The sequence below is a fragment of the Tauraco erythrolophus genome, chromosome 6 (genome assembly GCF_009769465.1).
Source record: "Tauraco erythrolophus isolate bTauEry1 chromosome 6, bTauEry1.pri, whole genome shotgun sequence".
In the NCBI taxonomy this organism is placed as follows: Eukaryota; Metazoa; Chordata; class Aves; order Musophagiformes; family Musophagidae; genus Tauraco; species Tauraco erythrolophus.
Genome location: NC_141470.1, coordinates 27029602 through 27052929, shown reverse-complemented (window position 1 = coordinate 27052929; position 23328 = coordinate 27029602). Strand labels below are relative to the sequence as shown.

At 56.8% G+C, this 23328-nt stretch overlaps 5 protein-coding genes across 6 annotated transcripts in view; 2 read left to right on the top strand and 3 right to left on the bottom strand.

The window, feature by feature from the left end:
* Positions 1-1848, bottom strand: part of KDM2A (lysine demethylase 2A) — a 52009-nt gene extending 50161 nt beyond the window's left edge. The window contains exons 1-2 of the mRNA XM_086612646.1: positions 1807-1848; positions 1362-1389 (exon numbers count right to left, since the gene is read on the bottom strand). Coding sequence (XP_086468772.1) covers positions 1362-1389; positions 1807-1826 — 48 coding nt within the window. The 5' untranslated portion in view covers positions 1827-1848. The remainder of the gene's footprint in view (positions 1-1361; positions 1390-1806) is intronic.
* Positions 1849-3068: 1220 nt separating this feature from the next.
* Positions 3069-4910, bottom strand: RHOD (ras homolog family member D). 2 transcript variants are annotated; one of them, XM_086614198.1, is made up of 5 exons: positions 4782-4910; positions 4011-4098; positions 3606-3715; positions 3336-3474; positions 3069-3232 (listed from the first exon to the last, which is right to left on the bottom strand). In XM_086614198.1, exons 1-5 carry the CDS (start codon positions 4908-4910, stop codon positions 3069-3071), a joined length of 630 nt encoding a protein of 209 aa, XP_086470324.1. The 2 variants fall into 2 exon arrangements, with proteins under 2 accessions (XP_086470324.1, XP_086470325.1); XM_086614199.1 differs by having other exon boundaries at positions 3069-3236; positions 3340-3474.
* Positions 4911-8372: 3462 nt separating this feature from the next.
* LOC104377534 (mas-related G protein-coupled receptor member H) lies at positions 8373-9289 on the top strand. The gene is given in 7 exon segments (XM_009984341.2): positions 8373-8417; positions 8419-8579; positions 8581-8806; positions 8808-8928; positions 8931-9038; positions 9041-9099; positions 9101-9289. Coding segments are annotated over 7 exon segments (909 nt in total).
* Positions 9290-10832: 1543 nt separating this feature from the next.
* Positions 10833-13481, bottom strand: LOC104383379 (mas-related G protein-coupled receptor member H). Its single transcript, XM_086613344.1, is given in 4 exon segments — positions 10833-11706; positions 11709-12392; positions 12395-12541; positions 12877-13481. Coding segments are annotated over 3 exon segments (936 nt in total). The 5' UTR covers positions 12516-12541; positions 12877-13481; the 3' UTR covers positions 10833-11575.
* A 7642-nt stretch (positions 13482-21123) lies between these two features.
* LOC104383382 (proto-oncogene Mas) lies at positions 21124-22328 on the top strand. The gene is given in 4 exon segments (XM_009991531.2): positions 21124-21429; positions 21432-21572; positions 21575-21865; positions 21868-22328. Coding segments are annotated over 4 exon segments (969 nt in total). The 5' UTR covers positions 21124-21152; the 3' UTR covers positions 22128-22328.
* The last annotated feature ends 1000 nt before the right edge of the window (positions 22329-23328 follow it).

Genomic DNA, 23328 nt, shown 5'->3' with positions numbered 1-23328 from the left:
TACGGTAAATGACTTCACCAGCTGTTCTGTAACACGACATGAGCTGCAGGTCTCAGACCAGGAAAAGGCCTCTGCTCTGCACTACCACTGGCACAAATGGCAGCTCAGTTGGCCCACACTGTGATGTGAAACAGGCAAGCTGCTCTCAAGCACTCGACAGCAGTCGGGGAGCAGTCTGGTTCCCCCGACTACAAGATTATGCATTAGAGAGCCAACTCCTCCAAACAACATGATTGCCATCCGCTGGATATCCTGTACCGTGGCACTCGGGAGAAGCTACACAGGTACAGAAAATCTCCGATGAACAAGGAAGGCATATGGGATCTCTCCTACATGCAGTGCTTGAGCACAGCTGCAGGTAGGGGACTAACTCCCATCTTGAGAAGACCTACACGCTCAGATCTCAAAATCTGCCACCTTGTGACACTACAATTACATGGGAAAACCTCCCAAGGTGTCAGACGGCACCTGATTTTTTTTTTTTTAAAGGAACAGAAAGAAAGCAAAGCCTAGGTCTCCTACAGCTCTTAATCCCCAGGACTATGCCTATGCTAGACCTTCAGAGAAGGAATCTGCCACCCCGTGTAGTGTTACAGAACCGCTACCACAGCGTGGAGAGAACTTGTTTCATCCCACTCTTCCCGGACCCTCTGAGCACGGTTTGACAGCAGAGCGTTTCAAGTCCCGCTAGCATCTCCCCCATCCCGCCGCCTGGACCGCTCAGCACCAGACTTCCCAGCTGAGCTAAGGCGGCTTCCCTACACTTAATAAACTCTGTTTATAAACACCCAGACAACCGGAGTGCAACACGCCAGCCCAGCCAGCCCGCCCGCTCGCAACACCCGCTGCCCCAGCGCAGGGCAAACCCCCAGCCCGGCGCGGCTCGGCCAGCCCCCGGCCCCATCCCACCCCCGCGGCGGAGGCCCGTCCCGGGCCAGCCCTCCCGCCGCGGCCCCGACACCCCCCCCGCACCCCGGCCCCGGGGCAGGAGGGAAGCAGCCCCAGCCCGACGGAGCCGTCCGGCAGAACAAAGCGGCGGCGGGGGAAGCCCTAGGACGGCGCTCAGGACGTCAGTCCCCGGGGAGCTGTCAGCCGGCACCCTCCGGCCCCGGGAGCCGCCCGCCCCGCCGCCCCCTGCCCACCAACTTCCCAGCCCAGCCTCCCGGGGGCTGCAAAGAAGGGGAGACCCGCCCGCACCCTCCCGGCCGGGGCAGCAGCCCCGCCGCCCGCGGCACGACCCGGCGGGGGCAGCGGCCAGCGCCCGCCGCCCGGTCCCTCTCCGGGGACTCGCGGAAACTTAAGGGTCGGCCAGAAGCGGCGGGTCGGCGCCGGGCCCCCCCCACCCCCAGCGAATGGCTCACCAGGTCTCTCCTGCGCCTTTGTCCTCTTCTAGCGCCGAGACGGGGAGAAACAGAAGAGACGGAGGAGAAACCCCCGGGTCAGGCAGCGATCGCGCCCCGACCCCGGGCCCGGGCTCGGGCCCGGCCCGGCGGCCCCGCCGGCCCGCGCCCCCCCGCCCCCCCTCCCGCGCCCCGCCGCTCCCAGCGCGGGCGCCGGGGCGAGCGGGCGTTGACAGCCCCACCGGCCGTCCCGTGCCGCTGCCCGCTCCCGCGGGCCCCGCTCCCCGGCCCGGTGCCGCGTCCGCCCGGCGCCGCGTCCCCCCGCCGTCGCCGGCGCGCCCCGCCGCACCCCCCGCCGCCGGGTGCCGGGCCGCCGCCGGCCTCGCCGGCCGCCGCCGCCCGCCACGCCGTGCCCCACCGCCGTCGACCCGCCGCCCCCCGGCCGGGACGCGGTTCCCCTCCTCACACAGGAGCCGCCGCCGCCATTTTGAACCCGTCAGAGTCTCACATACACACTGACTCGGCCGCCGCACTGCGCCTGCGCCGCCCGCAACCTCCCCTGACCCCCCCCGCCGCCTCCCCCGCCGCCCGCCGCGCGCATGCGCCACCGGCCCCCCCCCCCCCCCCGGCTCCCCGGCCGCCTCGGCACCGGGGCACCGCGCGGGGGCGCGCACGCACCTCAGCAGCCCCGCCCCGCCGGAGCGGGAGCGAGCGCGCACGCGCGGCGTGGGGAGTGGCCCCGCCCCGCTTGATCCCGCCGCTCCGCGCATGCTCCCGGCGGGCCGGGGGGCCCTGGCCGGGCCTCCGCGGGCAGGTGGGGGCGCGCTCCCGCGTACACGGGTAACGGCGCGGGCAGCTGCAGCGCGTCCACGTCCGCACAGGCTTCACGCTCACTTGCTCACCTGTGCACACCTGCAGTCACGCGTACGGGGATCGGTACGCATAGACGCGGGGACATACATGCGCGCAAGTGTACATACAGCTACACGTACCTGCGTAGGTGGGTATATGCATATACATTCATGCAGACATGTAGACACAGAGGTGCGTGTGCACAACCCGTACACGCACGTGCATGCACACCTATAGATACGCCTGCACACCTGTATACATGCAGCACACGCACCTACATACATGCATATGCACATGCACACACCTATATACACGCATACGCACACTCCAGCCAAAAAGCTGGGAGGGGGCTGGTTCCCAGAGGCTGCCCGGCCGCAGAGGGTCCATGGCTGGACCCTGTCTCCCTGATGCCATGCCAGGGCTGCTGCTGCCCACAGGGACTGTGCTGCGCTGACGACTGTTGAGCTTTAATGGCAGAACTGCACCAAAATCGCCCTGTGTCGCCCCTCCCTCGCTGGCCTGCCAGCGGGAAGGGGAAACCCCCCCCACCCCAAAAGTCAGTTCTCTGCTCTCAGGCCCCATCTGCTCACGGGGCTCGGTGTGGGCAGGCTGGCAGAGGATGCTCGGATGCTGGGTTCCCTGGTGGGACAGATTCTCCGTGCCTGGGGGGTGTCATACTGCTGGCACCCCACGGCGACCAACAGTGCCAGCCTCGCAGGGCCCTTGCAGGGGGGACAGGAGTGTGGGGCAGCGGTGGCAACAGAGGTCTGGTGGTGGCAGAGGAGGTCTGGGAGCAGCTGGGAGCTGAGGTGCTGTCCTGAAGCGAGGCGGGGGGGAGAGCAGCAGGTCCCAAAGGCTATGCCAGGGGTGGGGGGCTCAGCACAGCACGCAGCCCCTCCTGGGTCTCTTCCTGCGCTGGCTGCGACGGGAGGCACTGAGGGCAGCACTACAGGCCTCCACAAAGATGTCCCGGATGTTCTCCTGGTACCTGGCCGAGCATTCCAAGTAGGACATGGCGTGGACATGCCGGGCCATGGCTTCTCCCTGTGGGGACCCACAGGGTCAGACCCCTCACCCTGGGGACTCTGGTTCCCGTAGTGCCCCATGCCGCGGGGCATCCCTGGCCCGTCGGGGGGGTGACACTTGCCTGCTGGTGGGAGATGGGTTCCAGGCGTCCCTCCTGCAGCTTGTGCAGAACCTCCCGATCCTGCCGCAGGTCAGTCTTGCAGCCCACCAGCAGCACCGGGATGCCCTTGCAGAAGTGGTTCACTTCCGGGTACCACTGCGAGAGGGGGACACGCATGTCACCCAGGGGATGGGGACACTAGACGGACAGCAACTCCGGCTCCATGCCATCTCCCATGAGGAGGAGGATGTGCAGGACAGGGGCAGCCCCCCTGGGGGCTGTGCTACCTTCGTTAGGATGTTGCTGTAGCTGGTGGGGTTGGTGACATCAAAGCAGATGAGGACAACATTGGCATCCGAGTAAGACAGCGGGCGAAGCCTGTCGTAGTCTTCCTGTCCTGCCAGGTGAAGAAGCAGACCATTACGCACCAGTTCTTGACTGGGCTGAATCTCCCCCAGCCTGGGACCTTGTCCACCCCTCCAGCCTGGGGACACCGTTGGGCTCTGGGGACAGAAAGGCAGCACTGCTGGGAGTGACATCCTCGAGGACCTGTGGCTCACTGTGGGTTAACTCCCCATCTACCATGGTCAGTGCATGGGGACACCCCTCCAAGGCATGACCCATGGGTGTGGGACACCCCAAACCCACGGATGGGGGGACACGATTGCCTGCCCCATCCCCTCCCGTCCCACCTGCTGTGTCCCAGAGGTGGATCGTCACGGATTTGCTGCCAACCTGGAGGGAGGCCGTGTACTTCTCGAACACGGTGGGGACGTAGACCTGGTGGGGGACAGGGGACAGGTGAGACAGGTCCCACCTGCCCACGGGCGGTGGCGGGGGGGCAGCGGTGGATGGGACCTCCCAAGGCGATACATGTGCAGGGCAGGGCACAGGGAGGTACGCAGGGTCCAGAGAGGGAAATGGGGGGAGCAGGAGACGGTGGTGCCTCCCCAGGGCAGGTGGTGGGGGACACATGCTACTGGTCCCCCCCAGCTCTGGGGAACATGGCCCCCTCATCCCCGCAGGGAGGCGGGATGCCCCGGTGGGACCCGAGGGGTGCGGGAGAGCGGTGCTGGGGTCTCTGCAAGCTGCCTCCCCTCCCGGCACCCCTTGGGCCTCGTTCGTGCCCTCACTGCGGATGGACCCTGCTCCCTGTCCTGTGACCCCCTCCCAGGCGAGGCAGAGGTGCCCGTCCACCCACCGACAGGGGGTGGCCACCCTGGACCCCCGTCGGCTCCTGGTTGGGCCACCCCCTGCCCCAGTCTCCCCCAGGCCTCACAAACGACCCCGCTGCCACTGCCATGCCCGTCCCGTCCTGCGGCTGCTGCCCTTCGCCCGTCCAGCTGCTTGCGGGAGCCTCGCCCAGCAGCAGCAGGTCTGCGTGGGGGGCAGCTCAGGGACGGTGACCCCACTGGCAACAGGGTTCCCCACCAGGGCTGAAGTCCCGAGGGTCAGGGAGGTACCTTGGGGAAGTCCCCCCTGGCGAAGGCCACCAGCAGTGACGTCTTCCCGCAGCCCCCGTCCCCCACGATGACAACCTTGACCTCGGCTTCGGAGAGTCCTGGGCTCTGTCCCCCACGTTCCGGCTGCATGGGGGCGGCCAGCGGGATCACAGAGCCTGCCCGGCCTCGACGGGGACAGGGATGGGGACAGGGTGGTGGCAGCCACCCGCCTGGCCTGGGGTGTGGCCTCCACCCTCCCGCCGGACCCGCCCGTGGCTGGGGCCACGGTGAGGCGGCAGGCAGGGTCCTTCCCTGCCACGCGTGTATGGGCGTCCTTGCACGCACATGGTGCCTTGCACGCACGCGTGAGCCCACTGCCCGTGCATGCCCTAGCCCCACTGCGCGCGTGGCACATGCTGCCCACTCCTGCCTCCTGCCTGCGTGTGCGACGCTCCCTCTCACGCTTGCACGCACATGGGCACAGCTGCCCGTTGCGCGCGCACACACACACACACACGCATGCAACTCCATCCCACATGTGCAGCTCCTTTGCACATACACACACTCACTCGCACACTCGGCTTGCACACTCGGCTCTGCTTTGCATACGTGTGTGGGTTCTCTTGCACACATGCGCGCATACATATGCACCCGCGCACACTTTGCACCACTGCCCCTTGCACGCCCTCCTGCCCACGCACACTCCCATACTCGTGCGTGCAAACACATGCATGTGCCCCCTGACTTATAGGTACCTGCTGCAGGTGGGGGCCCTCCCCGACGCCCCAGCCCCCCCGTGTGCCCAGGTTTTATTGCTCCGGGCATCCACGGGAGACAAAGTCCAGGGTGGAGGGAGGTGCAGGGGGGGTGACTCACAGCTCCGGCCTCCCCGCCGCTGCCACCCTTTCCGTCACACTGGGTGATGTGCCATGCCCAGCCCTGCCCCGTTGTGCCGTGCTGTGCTGTGCCAGGAAGCCCTGTCCCTGGCACTGGGCCCAGCGGGACCTAGCTGCTGTGGGCAGCTGCCAGCCCACAGTCTTTTTCCTGGTGACCCCGATGGTAGAGACGGGCTGCAACACCCTGCTTTGCTTGGGGACATACCACCCAGGGCTGTTCCCTGTGTCCTAGACAGTGCCGTGCGTGGACCACACAGTGACCACTCCGTATTACAGGGGTTCTCGCCCTTGTCCCCCAGGACAGAAACCCCCTATGGCACCGCTTTGGTCGATGGGAGCTCAGAGGATGCTCAGACATGGGAGATTTGGGACACGAGACGTTTCTGGGTGGTGGCCGGGCTCTGGGAGCCTCATGTGTGGGTGCCTCCCTCCTGCCAGCAGTGCACGGGTGAGCTGGGCAGTGGTGTCAGCAGTCCCAGCAGCAATTAGCCGGCTTAATGAGCTGAAGAAGCAGCTTTCTGCCCTTACTGGAGGAGCTGAGGACACCCAGTGGTGGGGGGGTGCTTTGCCCACCATCTGGCTGTGTTCCCCCACCAGCACAGGTGATCCCACAGCTGGAGAGGACACAGAGGGCAGCCGGTGCCAATTTGGGGAGGAATGATACAATCATAGAATGGTTTGGGTTGGAAGGGACCTTCAAGATCATCTAGTTCCAACCCCCCTGCCATGGGCAGGGACACCCTCCACTACACCAGGTTGCTCAAAGCCTCATCCAACCTGGCCTTGAACACTTCCAGGGATGGGGCAGCCACAACTCCTCTGGGCAACCTGTTCCAGTGTCTCACCACCCTCAATGTAAAAGATTTCTTCCTTCTATCTAATCTAAATTTCCCCTCTTTCAGTTAAAGCCATTGCCCCTTGTGCTATCACTACATGCCCTGTCAAAAGCCCCTCTCCACATTCTTGTAGCCCCTTAGGTACTGGAAGACTGCTAGAAGGTCTCTCTGGAGCCTTCTCTTCTCCAGGCTGAGCAATCCCAACTCTCTCAGCCTGTCTCCATAGCAGAAGTGCTCCAGCCCTCACATCATCTTCGTGGTCTCTAGAGCAGCTCCAACAGCTCCATGTCTTTCCTGCGCTGAGGACTCCAGAGCTGAACGCAGTACTGCAGGGGGATCTCACAAGAGCAGAGAAGATGGGCAGAATCACCTCCCTCGACCTGCTGGCCACGCATCTTTTGATGTGGCCCAGGACACGGTTGGCTTTCTGGCTGCCAACACACATTGCTGGCTCATGTTGAGCTTCTCATCACCCAGCACCTCGAAGTCCTTCTCCTCCAGGCTGCTCTCAATCCGTTCTCCACTCAGCCTGTACTTGTGCTTGGCATTGCCCTGACCCATATGCAGAACCTTGCACTTCACCTTGTTGAACTTCATGAGGTTTGCACAGGCCCACCTCTCAAGCCTGTCAAGGTCCCTCTGGATGGCATCCCTTCCCATGGAGAGATCATGTTCCCCACATAGCAGCTTGGAGGTCCCCAAGACCCCCTCCCCTCTGACTGGTGCCATCCTCAATACCTCAGTGAAGGTCAACTCACTGGCTTCTGGAATAGGGGTGCAGGGAGGAATGGGGGGGGATCATGTCGGCTGTTCCCCCCAGCTCTATGGCTGGCTCATCTCCTCTCCTGCTTCCGGATTCCTCGGTGGGTCCCCAGCCTGGCTGGGAGGGCCCTGCAGTAGACCAGCTGGGGAAGGTCTGAACCGACGTCTCGAACATCAAATTCCCACCCAGGCCTGATGCACAATGAAGACGGAGGAGAAACAGCATGTGACTTGCCTGCCGGGAGGCTGGAAGGCAAATGCACACAGTAATGACCAATCTCAGCAGGATGCCAGCATCAGGACACCATCTGGGGAGGAAGTGGAGCACAAGAAAACAATTAGAAAGGTGGTAATTACCAGTCTAATGAGATATCAGGTTGAATGCTAAAAGCATCAAGATTCTTTCACAGTGAGATGTAGCTGCTGCAGTATTGTCCTCTGGGGTATTCCCTCGCACAAAATATTTCCTTTCCCACAAGACCAAGAGAAATTTGATGGGGGAAGAGGCTATGTGATGCAGCAGCTGCCTCCAAACTGCCCAGTCCTCTCTTACCACCTGACCCATGATCTTGCAGAAACGCCCCAAAAAGCAGCTTTATTTGGAGGAGAGACAGGCTGCTCAGGTCTTCCGAGGACGCGCAGACCCCAGTCTCCTCATTGGAGAAGATCGTGGCAAGTGGAGAAGATTGGAAGTGGAGCCGGAGGGAGGGAGCGTGCCCTGCTCAGACGCGCTGGCAATTCAGCCCCAGGCTGCTCCTTGGAAAGGTAGGGAGTAGGGAATGGAGCCCAGCCCCGGGAGCTGCTTGCGTCTCCCCAGAGCTCCTCACAGCCCCTCTTACCACTCCCATGCATGTCCTCCCCTCCAGCCTCTCCTCCATGCTCACACCCTCAGCCCATCACTGGCGAGGCAGCCGCCCCCCAGCCCTCCCGTCACCCCCCTGTTCCCAGCCCTGCTGTGCCACAGAGAATCATAGAATGGTTTGGGTTGGAAGGGACCTTAAAGATCATCTAGTTCCAACCCCCCTGCCATAGACTCCTCTCCCTGATACATTCTTCGGGGTCCCGCTAACTCCTTGTCCACCCTGACCACAGCAAGGGACCACATCCCACCTCCTGCCATGGAGCTGAACCAGACATCCCCCTCTCCCACATCACCTTGTGCCAGAGACCGACGGAGACGACCTGTGCGGGATTGAGGTCACTGATATGGCTGTAGATGCTGTCACACTGCTCGTCTCCCTCTGTGGGCTGATGGGGAACGGGGCCGTCCTCTGGCTCCTCGGCTTCCGCATCTGCAGGAACCCTGTCACTGTCTACGTCCTCAACTGGCTGTCGCAGACTTCATTTCCTCCTCCTCATGGTCACCTCAGCCCTCCTCTACGTGATGGAGAACATCTCCTGCTCCGCTCTTGTGTCCCGGACATACAAGAGGTCGTTCCTCCTGCTCTCACTGTTCTCCTACAACATGGGCTCCTACCTCCTGACGGCCATCAGCATCGAGAGGTGTGTGTCCATCCTTTGCCCGCTCTGGTACCGCTGCCACCGTCCCCAGCGCTTTGTCGGCCGTGGTGTGTGCCTTGTTCTGGGCCCTCTCCATCGCCTTCATTGCTGCAGTGACTTCTCTGTGCCTGTCACACGAGCATGAGCACTGCCGCGTGGCTCTCATCTCCATGTACGTCTCAACTTCACTATTTTTGCCCCACCCATGGTCATTTCCAACGTGATCCTGTTCGTTAAGGTCCTGTGTGGCTCCCGGCGACGTCAACCCAAGAGGCTCTACATTGTTATTTCCTCACCGTCCTCTTCTTTCTCATCTTTGTGGTTCCCCTCAGCATCTGGAAGTTCCCTGCAGCAGTTTAACTACACGGCCGTGCCTTCCCAGGTTGTTTTCCTGCTCGCCTGCATCAACAGCAGCATCAACCCCTTCATCTACTTCTTGGTAGGGAGCTACCGGAGGCGCTGCTCCTTGGTGTCCCTCCAGGTCGCCTTCCGGAGGGTCTTCGAAGAGACGGGGGTCACCACGGTCTCCAGCTAAGAGGCCACTGTGTTCACACTGGCCACGCTGCTCACCTCCGCTTCATGCTCAGCTGCCCACCCTTGCTCCCAGCAGGGCCTACAGGTCACCTTCCTGCAGCTGTGTGTCAGAATGCATTCCATCCCTTATCCCGTCCTGTCCTGGTTCCATCTTGTCCCTATCCCCATCCTATCCCCATCCCATTCTCAGCCCCATTACAATCCCCATCCCAATACCAGTACCATCCCATTCTCATCCCCATCCCCCTCCCCAGCCCATCTCCATCCACATCTCATCCCAACCCCATCCCCATCCCCATCCCAGCCCCATCCCCATCCCAGCCCCGCCCCAACCCCGCCCTCTCCCGCCCCTCCCCCGCAGTTCTTCCGTCGGGATGGCCCCGCTCCCGGCCGGGAGCGCGGAGCGCGGGGCTCTGCTGCCCTCCAGCGAGAGCCGAGCAGACGGGCGGCCCCCACAGATCCTCCCCGGGGCCCGCCCAGCCCCGCTCGCCCTCTCCGGGCGGGGCTCGGTGCGGGGGTTCCGGCGGATGATGCCCGACAGCCCCGCTCCTGCCCCCCGAACCGGGCGCTGACTGCGGGAAACCCCGGCAAAGCCCGGTCCCGGTCCCGGCGCCGGATCTCGCTCCTCTTGTCCAATAAACGCCGCTGGTTCCATTCTCCGCTTCTCGTTCCTCTCCGGCCTGTCGTGGGAGGGGGGAGTGGGGGATGCGGGGGCCCGGGGCAACCGGGGTGAAACCTCTGCCGGAGTGGGGGGGGACTCCCCGAGAAACAGCCCTCCCCCCCGCAAAACCTTATGGGGCGGCCCGGGGTGGGCAGCCCGTGGGGAGGCACTGGAGCCTCAGGTGTGGGGCTGGCCAGGGTTTGGGTGGGCGGGAAGGTGGTGGTGCTAGATGAGGGTGTGGGACATGGTGGGGCTGGCTGGGGAGTGTGGGACATGGTAGGGGTCTGCAGTCCATCAGGACAGGAGGGGCACCGGCCCCACATGTTTCCGTGGGACAGCTCAAAGATGAGCAACATTCCTTCCTCCCGCCTCCATGACGGCACTGGGGGAAACCGAAACCGAGAACGACGGTGTTCGGTCTGGAGCCGTCCGACGCACCACTGCTGACTCCGGCAACATCTCTCCGCACACCCACAGCTCGCCCTACTCCTGCGATGACGGAAGTTGTGGGACCTGCTGAGGCCTCAGCAAAGCCATAGGGAGGCAAGCAATGCCCTGTGGAGCCGGTGGTGACCCACAGATGTGGCACCCTGCTCCTGGAAGGCGGTGGCTGGGGCTGTGGACCATGGGGTCCCTCTCCCCTTGCTGCTGCACTGTCCCGGCCTGCTGAAGAAGGAGAAAATGCTCCAGCATGCTGAAGTCGGGGGAGAGGAAGAGTTTCAGAAGGAAAAGAAGAGTCCTTTACACTTAGACCTGGCTTACAAAATTAAAAAAAAATAAATAAATTCGGGGAGATAATTGCTGTAACACTAATAAAACAGTCTGGGGGCACTGCCGTACCCTGGGCCCATCCTGCCTACTCCCAGTATGCTGGCACAGTCCCGGCACTCACCATGGTTTTTGCTCCAGCGAGCACAAGCCATGTGAGCATCTCCCCTCTTTCCACCTGCACCCCTTGGCCAGCAGCGGGATCTGGCTGAAGCCAACAAGTGCTGGCACAGGAACTGGAGGCAGCCCAGGATGCACGGTGCTGTTTATTGGTATCAGGGAGCAGTGGGATACAGGAACTGGGTACCGGTGGGAGGGAAGAGTAGCGGGGTCTCGGCAGAACCTGGTGAGGGGGCAACGGTCCCCTCTCCGCTGGCATTGCAGGAGAGTGGAGCTCGAAGAAGCAGAGCAGGCTGGGATGGGGAGAGGGATGTAGGACACTGAACGGGTTCTACCTGTGCTCTATCTGAGTCAGTTTCCCAAAGGCAACACTCATCCTGATAAGCCGATGGCGCTCGAGATGGGAACACGGTCCTTGGGGGCACAAAAAGCCAACAGCACGTGAGATGGGAATATGGTCCTCCGGGGCACTTTCCCCTTGGGGAAAGGGGAAACAGGTGCCCTAGGAAATGGGATGGGCTGGCAGGGAGGAGGAAAGCTGCATTCTGATGCACTTTCCCATGGAGCATTCCTCCCCACATCGACCTTGGCGATGCCCCTGCTCTCCTGTTCTGCAGGAATTACAGCGTGAGAGGGTGAAGTCGGGTGAAATACTGCAGATGTTTATTAATCTGGTTACTCGAGGAAACCCTCAGCCACTGTCCTGGGGGCCTTAAGCTGAACGATGGAAAGGCTTCATCAGGCTGGGGCCAGCGCGTCCATCATAATATTGTTGTTGCATGCCATGTAGTATTCTGGCACCTCAAAGACCCTCCGGAAGGCGACCTGGAGGGACACCAAGGAGCAGCGCCTCCGGTAGCTCCCTACAAGAAGTAGATGAAGGGGTTGATGCTGCTGTTGATGCAGGCGAGCAGGAAAACAACCTGGGAAGGCACGGCCATGTAGTTAAACTGCTGCAGGAAATTCCAGATGCTGAGGGGAAGAGCGAAAAGGACGAAGAAGAGGACGGTGAAGAAGATAGCAATGTAGAGCCTCTTGGGTTGACGCTGCTGGGAGCCACACTGGATCTTAATGAAGAGGATTGTGGTGGAAATGACCATGAGTGGGGCAAAGATGAGGAAGTTGAGGGCGTACATGGAGATGAGAGCCATGCGGCAGTGCTCATGCTTGTGATACAGGCATAGAGACGTCACTGTAGCAATGACAGCCATGGAAAAGGCCAAGAGCAGGGCACACACCACGGCCGACAAGCATAGGGAACGGCGGGTGCTGGGGCAGCGGATGGACACGCACCCCTCGATGCTGATGGCTGTCAGGAGGTAGAAACCAATGTTGTAGGAGAACAGCGATAAAAGAAGAAATGACCTCTTGAAACTCAAGAACACAAGACTGGAGCAGGAGACATTCTCCACTATGTAGATGAGGGACGAGATGGCCGTGATGATGAGGAAGCTGAAGTTGGTGAAGGCCAGGAGGGAGATGTAGACGGTGATGGCGTTCCTGCGGATGTGAGAGCTGGGGAGTCGGATGATGGCCCCATTCCCCACCAGCCCCAGAGGGAGACAAGCAGCATGACAGCGTCTACGGCCACATCAGTGACCTCGATTCCACACAGGTCATCTCCATCAGTCTCCAGCACGGGCGATGTGGGAGAGGGAGATGTCTGGTTCAGCTCCATGGCGGGAAGTGGGACGTGGTCCCTGGCTGTGGTCAGAGCAGACGGGGAGTTAGTGGCTTGGAGAAACCGGAGCTGAGCCATGCAACCCCTCACCAGCTCCCTGCCCTGCGAAGGCATTAGTGGATGGCAAGCAGGACGTGCGGGGAGGGGCATGGTGGACATTGTGGGGTGGGAGAGGGAGATGGGAGGGGAGGCAGAGGGGAGGTCACCGGGAGATGCAGAAGGCAAGTGCAGGGCAGCGGGAAGAGGACCTGTGCAGAGAGCTACTGGTCATCAGGAGAGGGTGGTGGGAATGTAGCTGCTGGCAATAGATGCTGGAGGAAAGGGAGTGGTAGGGACAAAGGAAAACATCATACTTAACTGTTAGCTTGTTGAAGCAGGAGGCAAGGGCAGGTCTTTCTGGCCAGTCTCGGACAGATAAGCGCCTGTGTCTTGGAATCTCACGCTCCCTTCGGATCTGTATCCTGAAGTGGATCCTCCCAGGACAGTTGCTTGAAGAGGGTCCCCCTGCTCACTAGAAGGTCCCTGCTCTTGTCCCACCGGCTTCTCTCTGTGCCCTTTTCTCAGTGCACCCCTCAGCAGTGTGCGCCGCTCCTCCAGTTGCAGTGGGGTCGCAGGACGGTCTGAAACGGTTTTCTGACTGCGGGTACGTCAGAGCTCCGCTCCTTTGTTTTATTTGTCTTTTTTTTTTTTTCTGCCACAAAGGAAATGACTTTTGCCAGAAGCTTTGCAAGCAGAACTTTGTGAACACTCCTCCCGCAACAGCGACCGGCGCTGACTGCCTTCCCTCTCCTGGCAAGTTTCGGCCCTTCTTCGTTTCTTCCCTGTCTGTCGTGGGGTTCCCCGGACCTCAGCACTCCTGGCGGGGCATCGCCTCTCCAGCAGCGGAGTGCGATGCTGGCGATGCTGGTGGTTTTGCTGATTCTGGTGGTTCCGGTGATGCCAGCCGTTCTGGCGATGCCGGCAGTTCTGCAATACTGGTGATACTGGCAATACTGGCGGTGCTGGCAGGGACGGTTGGGTGCTTCTCAGAAGCAACTCCCTTTCTGCGAAACACACAGGGATCATTGCCAAAACCTCCGTGGGGCCCGAGGGAGCACACCTTCAACCCAGAGCCAAGAATTAGCATTTCTTGTCAGTCTAAGGCAGCTTTGACAGCCTGGTTGGAGAACAACAAACAGTTCTTTTCAGACAGATTATAAACTGGCTTTCAGAGCTCAGATTAATTATCACTAATAACCTTAGTAATGCAATGAGAGCTATTAGAGACCAGCTTTCGGGGTGCTGTGCTCCCCCTTCCCATGGACCCTTACAGTGAGCTGCAGCCCTCTCAGCTTTTCACCAGTTTTGGGAGTGCTTGTGGTTGTTTTTTATGGGATCCCATCTCTTTGGTAGCCCACATGCTCCGGGCCTGTGGCTCTTGAGCTCAGCCTGGATGTTGTTAAACTCTCCTGCCGCTCAGGACTCCTGCTCGGGGCTGAGCAGAACATCTCCACGAAAGAACTTGTCCCCCATGCCTGGTCTGACTGTGCCATCCCCTGGGCAGGTCACCGGGGAGCCGACCTCCTCACAGCCACTGCAAGGTCTGCAAAGGGCTTCATTTATATAGCCAACGTTTTGCATAATTTACGTCCTCGTTGTGATGATGGAAACGACAGAGCTTCTCCAGAGACATCCATCGCCCCGAGGAATGCCCTGTGTCTCCCGCGCCATGGTGCCCTGCAATTCAAAGGCACTTTCGGCTTCTCTGCTGGTTGCCCGGCTGACTACTTGGTTCTTTGTGGCAATAGCCTTCGGCTGCTCTAAAATGTGCTGCGAATGCTTAAAGTTGACTTCCAAAGAGACATCTTGGATTGATTCCATTAACAACTCCAGTTTCAGCCACTTTTGTTAAGGGCCAAGTTGTTTCTGAGGGTTTTGTGTCAAAGTCACTTGATATCAAAACCCTTCCTTCAGCAGGGGCTGCATGATGAAAGCAGATGCCATCACCCACGTTGTGTGTGAGAAGTTGGACCAAGCCATGCAGACAGAGCCCATTGCTAAGCCACGAGCCCTGGGGATGCCGGCGGGAGCTGCAGAATTCTCCCCATTCCCTTCTCCTCGTGCATCCTCGAGGTAAATTTAGCAGCCACATCCCGAAGGTGGGCAAAACCATTGTGGACCCCGCTGCCACCCTCGTCACAACCTTGGCCAGGGCTGCTTTCCAGTTGGCAGAGTCAGAAAGGAAGAGCATATTTACTGTGATGCTCCTGGGCTTTGGTTACTCAGGGTGAGATGGACGGGGACAGCTTGGGAGCAGGCACATATGAGTGTCTGTAGCACCCCAAGGATTTCTGGTTGAAACCTCCCATTCGTTCTTCAGGTATCTCAACATCCTGAAACAAACGATTCCAGCTGCCCGACCAAATTGTTGTGTGCACAGACACCTGATTTCTTAGGAGTCACGTGTTTGTTCCCGAAGAGGTTGTTATATGCTGACTTCAAGGTTCTTATTTTTTTGGTGTGGGGAAGTTTGTCTGTTTATTTGCTTATTTTTAAGGCTGAACATAGCATTCGGAGTCATTCCGAGTTGCACTGGAGTGCTTCACTATACTGACATGCGGGAGCGGGGAGGAAGCCCTTTATTCCCTGGCTGCTCGTTCCCGGGTGGGCTGGCTGCAAATCGAGCTGACCTCAACCCCGCTTTTTGGCTCGTGGCGCTTCTATACACCTCTCTCCAGCCGCTCTCCTGGGAAATCAAAATAAATATATTGCAACTGGCCGGAGACTGGGAATTCCCTGTGACATGTGGGAAGGGCGGCTGAAAACATCCCTGGCTTTTCAAATCAAAACACAGAGCTCATCAAGAAATGGGTGTTTTTTCTTCCAATGAGGTTTAGTGAATCAGATGGAGACATTAGTTTGGGGATGGTAGGAACTTGTTTTTTGCTTTTGGTGGTCTTTTTTTTTGCCAAGGCTCTTCGTTTACCTGATAAGGCACATATGAAGCAAAAATCTGGGTAGGCTGAATTTTTTGGTGTGTTGGGATTCTCTGTAGAGTCTTTTTTACAATAAAGGGCAGGATTTCACTAATTAACTTCAAAAAACTAGTTGGGGGGGGTAGAGGAGCCGTGGGCAGCAGCACTGCTGTGTGTCGCCCTTTCCTTCTTGATTTTGTTTTTCTGGGAGGGAGTTGTGGGGTTTTTTGTTATAAGGAAAAGAAGAAAACAGATTTTATCTTGTGCTCATTTCACCTCTTCCACAGAAACGGCACCAATCATCAGCGCCACTATTGGCACCGTGGCTGCTGGCGGTGGGAGGGATGATTCATTGAAGAGGGGACAGCTCTGGCAAGAGGTCACCGGGCTCTGCCCGATCCTCGCAGCCGCTTCTTTCCGAAAGGGGAATTCTCCTCATCATAAACTTCTTCTTATGAAGACAGACTAGTGCCAAAGGGCATGTGCCGTAACTAGCCTTTTCGAAGTTTACAAAAGGCAGCAAAATCAAACGGGAATGTCGTAACCCTGCGACTGTGTTTGATGTGCTCTTACACCTCCGGGAACAAACTTTTACATAAAACAACAAATCTTCTCACTTTGTGCCATTCAAGCCAATTCTTAATTGCCAGCATAACGTCCTCTGAGCTTGAGGAAACTCCCTTCTTCCGTGACTTAGCGAGCTTGAATTTTGCTTTTTACCCCTGTGCAAACGCTTAAGGATCTGCGCCGTTTCTTTTCAATCGAGGCTGTGCCGACTGCGAAGTATTATTAGTGAAAAAAACCTCTGGGGAGGAGTCTACCCCGTCCACCTCTTGTATCAGGAGGCACTTCTCTCCTATGAGCGCAGATATCGGTGCTTGCAGGGGCAGAGATGGCTCCTTAACACTAAGATGCGCGCTGACATCGAGTTTTTCTCCAGATGTCTATTTTTATCTTAAAAAAACCAGACCTTAAGCAGGCAGCTTCACCCATCGGTCACACAGAAAGGTTTTCAGCCTTTTGCTGAAATCCATTCGTGCTGCATCTCTTGCAAATGGACTTCAGGAGCACACCAGGTTTTTCTCAGCCCCATGGTGCCGGCACAGCTCACGTCTCCTCAGCTGCTTCCACAAATTCTTCCCAATGCTGGGGGATCCTCAGGGCAGAGAGGGTTCATGTGGTGACCCCCCCCGCAAGATTCGTGCCCGGGGAAAGCCAAACAAACGCAGAACTGTATTTGGACAAGTTTCATGAGGAAAAAAAACACCTGGGAAGTGAGAGCCATTGGCATGCTGTTGTGCCGTTCACGCCTACGGATGCTGTGATGGGTCTCACCTGGAGCTCGGCGCAGCTCCAGTGCCCGTGGGTTTCAGCCTTCCTGGGAGGAGGAGGATGGATTGTGAAGCACACCCTGCAGCTGCAGAAGCCGGGAGGGTGTCGTTCTGCAGGTCCATTCTGATTCACACTGGCTGAAGATGGATTAAGAAAGCCCAGGATCGTGCTTTCCCTCTGGCCCATGGAAATCTGACTGAACAGAAGCTTTGGGAGCAAGAGGGAGATTGAGCTGCAGTGCAGCTGCATCGCATTTAACACAGCCTGATACCACCGGGGCAGAACATTTTTATCTAAACCTGAAATTGCTTTAGCATGAAAAAACTACCTTTGGGTTTGATTTTTGCAGAGGCTGAAGGAGAAGCCCCATGGCAGCACCGATTCGAATCTGGCAGGGTGTGTTGCCCGTGGTCCTGCAGCAAGGGACTATTTCCAGCCCATTTCTTCGTTGGGCAGGGTCTTCCTGGAGGATGCCAAGCCGGGACACCCTGTCCGCTCCTCCATGGCCAGAGTGGATGCTGGGAGTGTGCTGAGGGGGAATTTGGAGGAAGCTGGCCTGAAGAACTTGTGGTTGGAAGAACATCTGGGGAAAGACAGCAAGAGCTGGAGATGGCGGTGGTAATTATTCCAAGCTTCGGCAGCATCGTTATTCACTGGGACACTTGGAAGCTCAACACTAAGATACCTGAGCTTTTCTTAGGTTATTTAAACAATCCAGGTGAAAGGATTGCCCTTTGTGATCAAGCATATAGTTTTGTTCCTACCCTGTCAGAATCCTTTATTATTTTGTTCTGATTTCTTATAATCATGTGGTTCCCTTTGATTGCTGGGTGGTTTGTAAGAAAACATTTCTGCTGGGAACTGAGTGCCTCCACTCGAGCCCTCCCCGGCAGCGCAGGGTGAGCTGCAGGCAGAAAAATGCTGATTAATTAAGTTCAGTTCACACATATGTTCCTGTGGCTTGGCGTTTGGTCCAGCTGGCCCTGGATACGGCAGAGATGGTAAAAGACAAACTTCCAACTCTGCTTTCTGTTTTTTACATTTTTTTTTTTTCCTGGGATCACAGTGATCTAGAAAAGGATTCAAAGCAAATCAGAGACTCTTCCAGGAAGGAGCTGATCAAGTCTTTTCCATGACAGGCCTGGGAAGGAAATGGTGATGGGCAGAAGAGATGCTGCGAGGTGATGTCCCCTGTTGTCTGGTGATACCCAGCCCAAAGAAAGGAATTGGTTCCCTGTGATGGCAACCAGGCAAAAACCCAAGTGTTTGTAAGAAGAACTCGCTTGGGGGTTATTTCTGAGCACAGCACGACTTCAGAGCGGGCAAAACTCCAGGTTTAATTAAAGGCTGTGAGTTTGTTTTGTAATATTACCCCTTTCTCCCCATTTTACCATCTAGAGAAGAAACTTTGACATTTAAAAAAGAGGCCAAAAGCTGCCTTTAGGGACAACGGTGTGAGGGAACTTGTCACCCTTGTCCCCAGCACCCCTGTCACCAGCGGGAGTTATTAAGTGCCGGCCTGATGAAGAATCAGAGAGTTTGATGCCAAAGTAGCTGCCACAAGGTGAAATAAAGAACCGGGTGCTCAGTCCAACAGTCATTGTTGTCACCATGCTGGTTGTCTGTGGGTGCACCAGGACGCTGGAACCGTCAGGAACTACATCCTCTGGCCTCATGCACGCCCCTGCCCAACGCCTGCCTGCGACCGCTCGGCAGGAGGGAGCTTCTCCAAGCAGCTGCTGGCAGCGTTATCTATCATGGGAATAATAATGATTACTATTATTTATTACTGATTTATAGCTTAATTTGTCTGTATTATTTCTATTTATTGTTATTTGTTGTTTATATTTATTGTTTGTCACTAATTAATTGTCATATATTGTTTAGCATTTATTATTTACTATTTATTCGCTAATTTACTATTTATTACCTACCATCTACAGTTTATTATTTACTGTTCACTATTAGTGGTATCTATTATTTACTACTTTTTTTCTGTATCACATTAACATCATATAAAATTAAACAAATATTCAACATTATTTACAAACAGGTGGGAAACAGAGCCATATAACTGCCGACTGTGCTTTTCCACCAGCTAAGAAAGAGCTGTCCAGAGGAACTGTCCCCGCAGCAGCCTCTGCTGTACGCTTGGTGGGGCTCTCACTGTCCTGCTTACAGGTCCTATTATTTAATTGTTGAATCATCCTTTAAATATAACAAGAAGTGGGACAGTGCAGCCCCTTTCCCGGTGGTACAGGGAGCCCGTGATCCTCGGGGGAAACTGAAGCCGCTGCTGAAACCAGCTGGTGGCTGGAGCAGCTTGTGGGCTTTGGAGATGCTGAAGAGCTGGGGCTGGATGAGGCAGATTACTGCGTCAAAGCTTTCCTTTGGTCCAGCTTCATTATCATTTAAATAAACATTATTTATTAAGGAATTTAGAGGAGCCTGGGTTTCTTGCCAAATCAGGGCTGTTGATTACACCTTCTGCTTGATTGAAGTCGCAGGAGAAGCAGAGTACCCTGCTGGCATGCCGCATCCCTTCCCCCCCTCTTGCCTGCAACCGGCCAGGATTTAGGATGGAGGTGCAGGCAGGACTGCAGCCCCGGGCTGGGCGGGATGTTCTCCCAGCCTGTGCCATGCTGCTAGTGTGGAGGTATGGGGACCTGCTGCACAGCGGCTTCCTCTTGGTTCCCCTGGGTTGCAGTTGCTTCCCCTTTCTCTGTGTGTCCCAATTACTTCTTCCAAGCTGTTTGTTTAGTAGATCACACAAGGAAGTGGGACAGATCTCCCAGGCCCCAAAAACAGATGCTCAGAGCAGGGCAAAGAGACGGGCCGCTGGCGTGAGGAGGCTCCTGCCCCGTGGAGATCACTCGGGAACGAATAGTCCCCCGAGGGCTTTCACCGCATCCCGCAACCTCAGCAGAGCGAGATGTGAGGACGGGGCACGGAGCGGCCACCCACCTGTCAGTGTCAGAGGAAGGCAGGGCCAGCAGTCTGCGTTGTCCATGGGGTGTGGTGGCTGGGTGCGTCACACTATCCCGCTTCCCTCCCACCTCCCTGTGGCGTGGGGTGATGGAAGTGTCCAGCTCAGCTCTTGCAAGCGGGGAAGTGAGACTCAGCGGGTGGTGGGTGCTGTGCCTGAGCATTGTTCCCCTGGGTTGATGGGGAGCTGATGGGCTTTCATGTGACAGCAGAGAGGAGGCATTCACACAGATAGGAACCGCGACACATCTCGGGAACATTGCCAGGGGGTGCAGAAGAGAGAAGAATGAGGAGGAAGAAGATGATGACCTCATGATCATATATATGATGGCAGCTTTGCAAACAGGAAGCGTTTGAAGCAACCAGCAGATCAGTCTGCAACACCCATCCTGTGAGGCTGACTCTTTGGTAATCTGCTTTCGTAGCTCTCAGAAGCGATGACCAAGCCCCTGCACGTTTGTATGCCCACAGCTGCCCACCCCTCAGCAGAAACCCAAGACTGTGGTCCCAGGGCTCATCTGGCCTCAAGCTGAGGAAGAGACAGGGTGCCAGAGACCGTGTGCAGACCGTTGGAGGAACCTCATCATGGAGTTACCTTGTTCCTCGTGGCCAGATCTCATCTGAGATGGTTTTGGCATGACAGCTTTCTAAAATTCCATGTGCAAGTTTGACAGAGGACTGGAGTTTACATCTCTGGGACAAAGGCTGTGCAAGGACTCTGCTCTTGCTGGAACCCCCACGATGGTGAGAGGGGTCTGAGGCTCAACCTCCACTCCTGTTGCCGGGGCACGCTGCTCTGCTCTTCCTCGGTCTTTCCGTTCTTTCCATTTTCCTCCTCAACCTTTTTCAGTCCTTAAAGGGCAAATGGCTCTGCATGCCTTCTCTTTCTCCCTTCATTCCTCTTCCAGTTCGCTGTCTGTTTCCTGCCACCCTGGCCCAAGCTTTTCCTTCCTATTCCTATTCCTATTCCTATTCCTATTCCTATTCCTATTATTCCTATTTATTTCTATTATTTATTTCCCTTCCCTTTTTCCCTTCCTTCCCTTCCCTTCCCTTCCTTCCCTTCCCTTTTCCCTTCCCTTCCCTTCCCTTCCCTTCCCTTCTTCCTTCCCTTCCCTTCCCTTCCTTCCCTTCCCTTCCCTTCCCTTCCCTTCCCTTCCCTTCCCTTCCCTTCCCTTCCCTTCCCTTCCTTCTTTTCTCTGCTCAGTTCTTATGTTCTCTGGTTTGCAGATGTTGTAGCTCATGGAGGAGGGGGGAAGGTTGAACAACCAGATGACATTCACAGTACTGGGGACCTGAGAGTCACTAATCTTGCCTTCATCTGTAGCTTTTCCCAGGTGAGCACAAGAGAGAAAGGAGGAAGATGGACCGATATCCTAACAACATGATTCATGACTGGCGTACAGTGTCCCCAGCACCTATGGAGAGCACAGTCTATGGGGATGGACACAATGGGACCAGGTGCTTTGCAGAACACATCCCTGAAATCATCACCGGTAGCATCACACTGATCATCTGCCTGTGTGGGCTGGTGGGGAACGGGGCCATCCTCTGGCTCCTTGGCTTCCACATCAGGAGGAACCCCTTCAGCACCTACCTCCTGAACCTGGCCATGGCCGATACCTGCTTTCTTCTGCACGTCAGCTTTCCTTGTCATATCATATGCCCATGCTCACCTGCTTTCAGCCAGAGCTTTTGCGGGTGCTGCCGCTATTTCACTCCATGGTTCTGCTCACATACAGCACCAGTGTCTATCTCCTCACGGCCATCAGTGTGGAGAGGTGTGGGCTGTCCTCTGGCCCTTCTGGTGCCGATGCCACCGCCCAAAGCTCCTGTCAGCCATCATGTGCAGCCTTCTGTGGGCCCTCGCCTGTGTCCTTGCCGGGCTAGTGTACTCTGTGTGTGACCTGGGTCACTCTGAACACTGCTGGATGGTTCTTGGAACCTTGTGCTTTCTCAATTTCTGCTTTTTCACTCCCTTTATGGTTCTTTCCAATGTGATCCTCTTCATCAAGCTTCGGCGTAGCTCTTGGCAAGACCACTCAGGGAGGCTGTACACTGTCATCTTCCTCACTGTTTCTTCTTCTTCCTCTTCGGCATCCCGCTCAGTGTTCAGATCTTCCTCAACTTCTTCATCTACATTAATTTTGTGTTTGAGATCTGCCTGTTGCTGGCCTCTGTCAACAGCAGCATCAATCCAGTTATTTATGTCCTGGTTGGGAGCTACGGAAAGTCTAGGTTCAGGGGATCCGTCAAAGTGGCTCTTCAGAGGGTGTTTGAAGATAGGGCAGATTCCCAAGAGGTGGCTGAGACCCCTGTGATGGAAATTGCTGCCTAAACCTGTATGGCTGCAGACCAAAGAGGGGCAGCCCTGCCTCTGCACCCCAGGCCAGCATCCACGGAAGCAGAGCCCTTGCCCAGCTGGGTGATCAGGACCGACAGTGGATAGTTGCACGTCCCCCAGGACATGACCACGCTTGATGAGATTTCCAGGAATAGGACTGGTTCCCACCTCAAATTTATTTTTAAGTTATTTTAATAAAAGTGCTTTCATGTAACGTACTGGTGATTGCGGTTTCTTGCCTTGCTGGCTCCATGGGGTTCTCAAAATTACAGCTGTGACAGTCACCTCATGCTGCCCACTAGTTTATAATGCTGAAATAATGTGGTCCAGAAAGTCCTGCCTTATCTATTCTGTTCTCCAGGGTTTAACATGGCCACACTCCTGGGCCCTGATCTGCACCATGCTTCCCTGTGTGGAGATGTCCCACCTCTTCCTGCCTCTACCTTGTTCTGGCTCCTTGGTGAGAACTGAGCACTCACCACTTTGACCCTCATAATCTTCCAGACCAGAGGAGATGATGGGGAGGGACAGAAATGACATTTTCAGCTCTCTCTGGCTTGATGTTCTCCTGTGCCACAGAGAAAATCTATCTCAGTCTGGTGGGAGCTGGCAGCATCAGTCAGTAGCCAAACCTTCACAGTGCCAAGAGGGTTTAATCGTGGAGGCAGGAAGGGACGGACAAAGAGGCAAGTACTGCCGGTGATTGACACCATACCGGCTTGGACGGAGCAGCCAGCTGGGAGCTGATGGCTGCTGGAAAGTGTGATACTGTGCATCAGGTGGAGAAGCCCATGGAGCAAACTGGCAGGACAGACCCAAAAAAAGAGACAGAAACATAGGATGGGAAGGCTCTTACTGGGAGTAGCTTGAGGAGGTTGAGCTCTGCCTGCCAGGTGGTTTTATTAGCTTTCCTGATACACAGCAACCAACTGCTACAAGAGCCATAATATTTACAGAACGTATCTTCCTTTGAACACATACAAACACAACCCTGATACAAACAGATCTCCAATGTTTGTAAATCTTGTGCTGGAAATCAAAACTTCAGGTGAACATGCTCACGATGTTGCCCATGAAAGCGAAGCTGAGAAACCCTGGGTGATTCTGCTCTTTTGTTGAGCACATGGGTAGATCGGGCAGCGAGTGTTGTATGGCGCAGCGTTATGCTGGTGTACCTTGGTGCTTCTCTCACCAT

Coding starts and splice junctions, on each gene's coding strand:
- RHOD (XM_086614198.1), bottom strand. CDS start 4,910: ATGCAGCCGGAACGTGGGGGACAGAGCCCAGGACTCTCCGAAGCCGAG. Junction 3,475..3,605: donor ACAGCAACATCCTAACGAAG/GTAGCACAGCCC, acceptor CCCCTCTCGCAG/TGGTACCCGGAAGTGAACCA. Junction 3,233..3,335: donor CATCTCCCACCAGCAGGCAA/GTGTCACCCCCC, acceptor CCCCACAGGGAG/AAGCCATGGCCCGGCATGTC.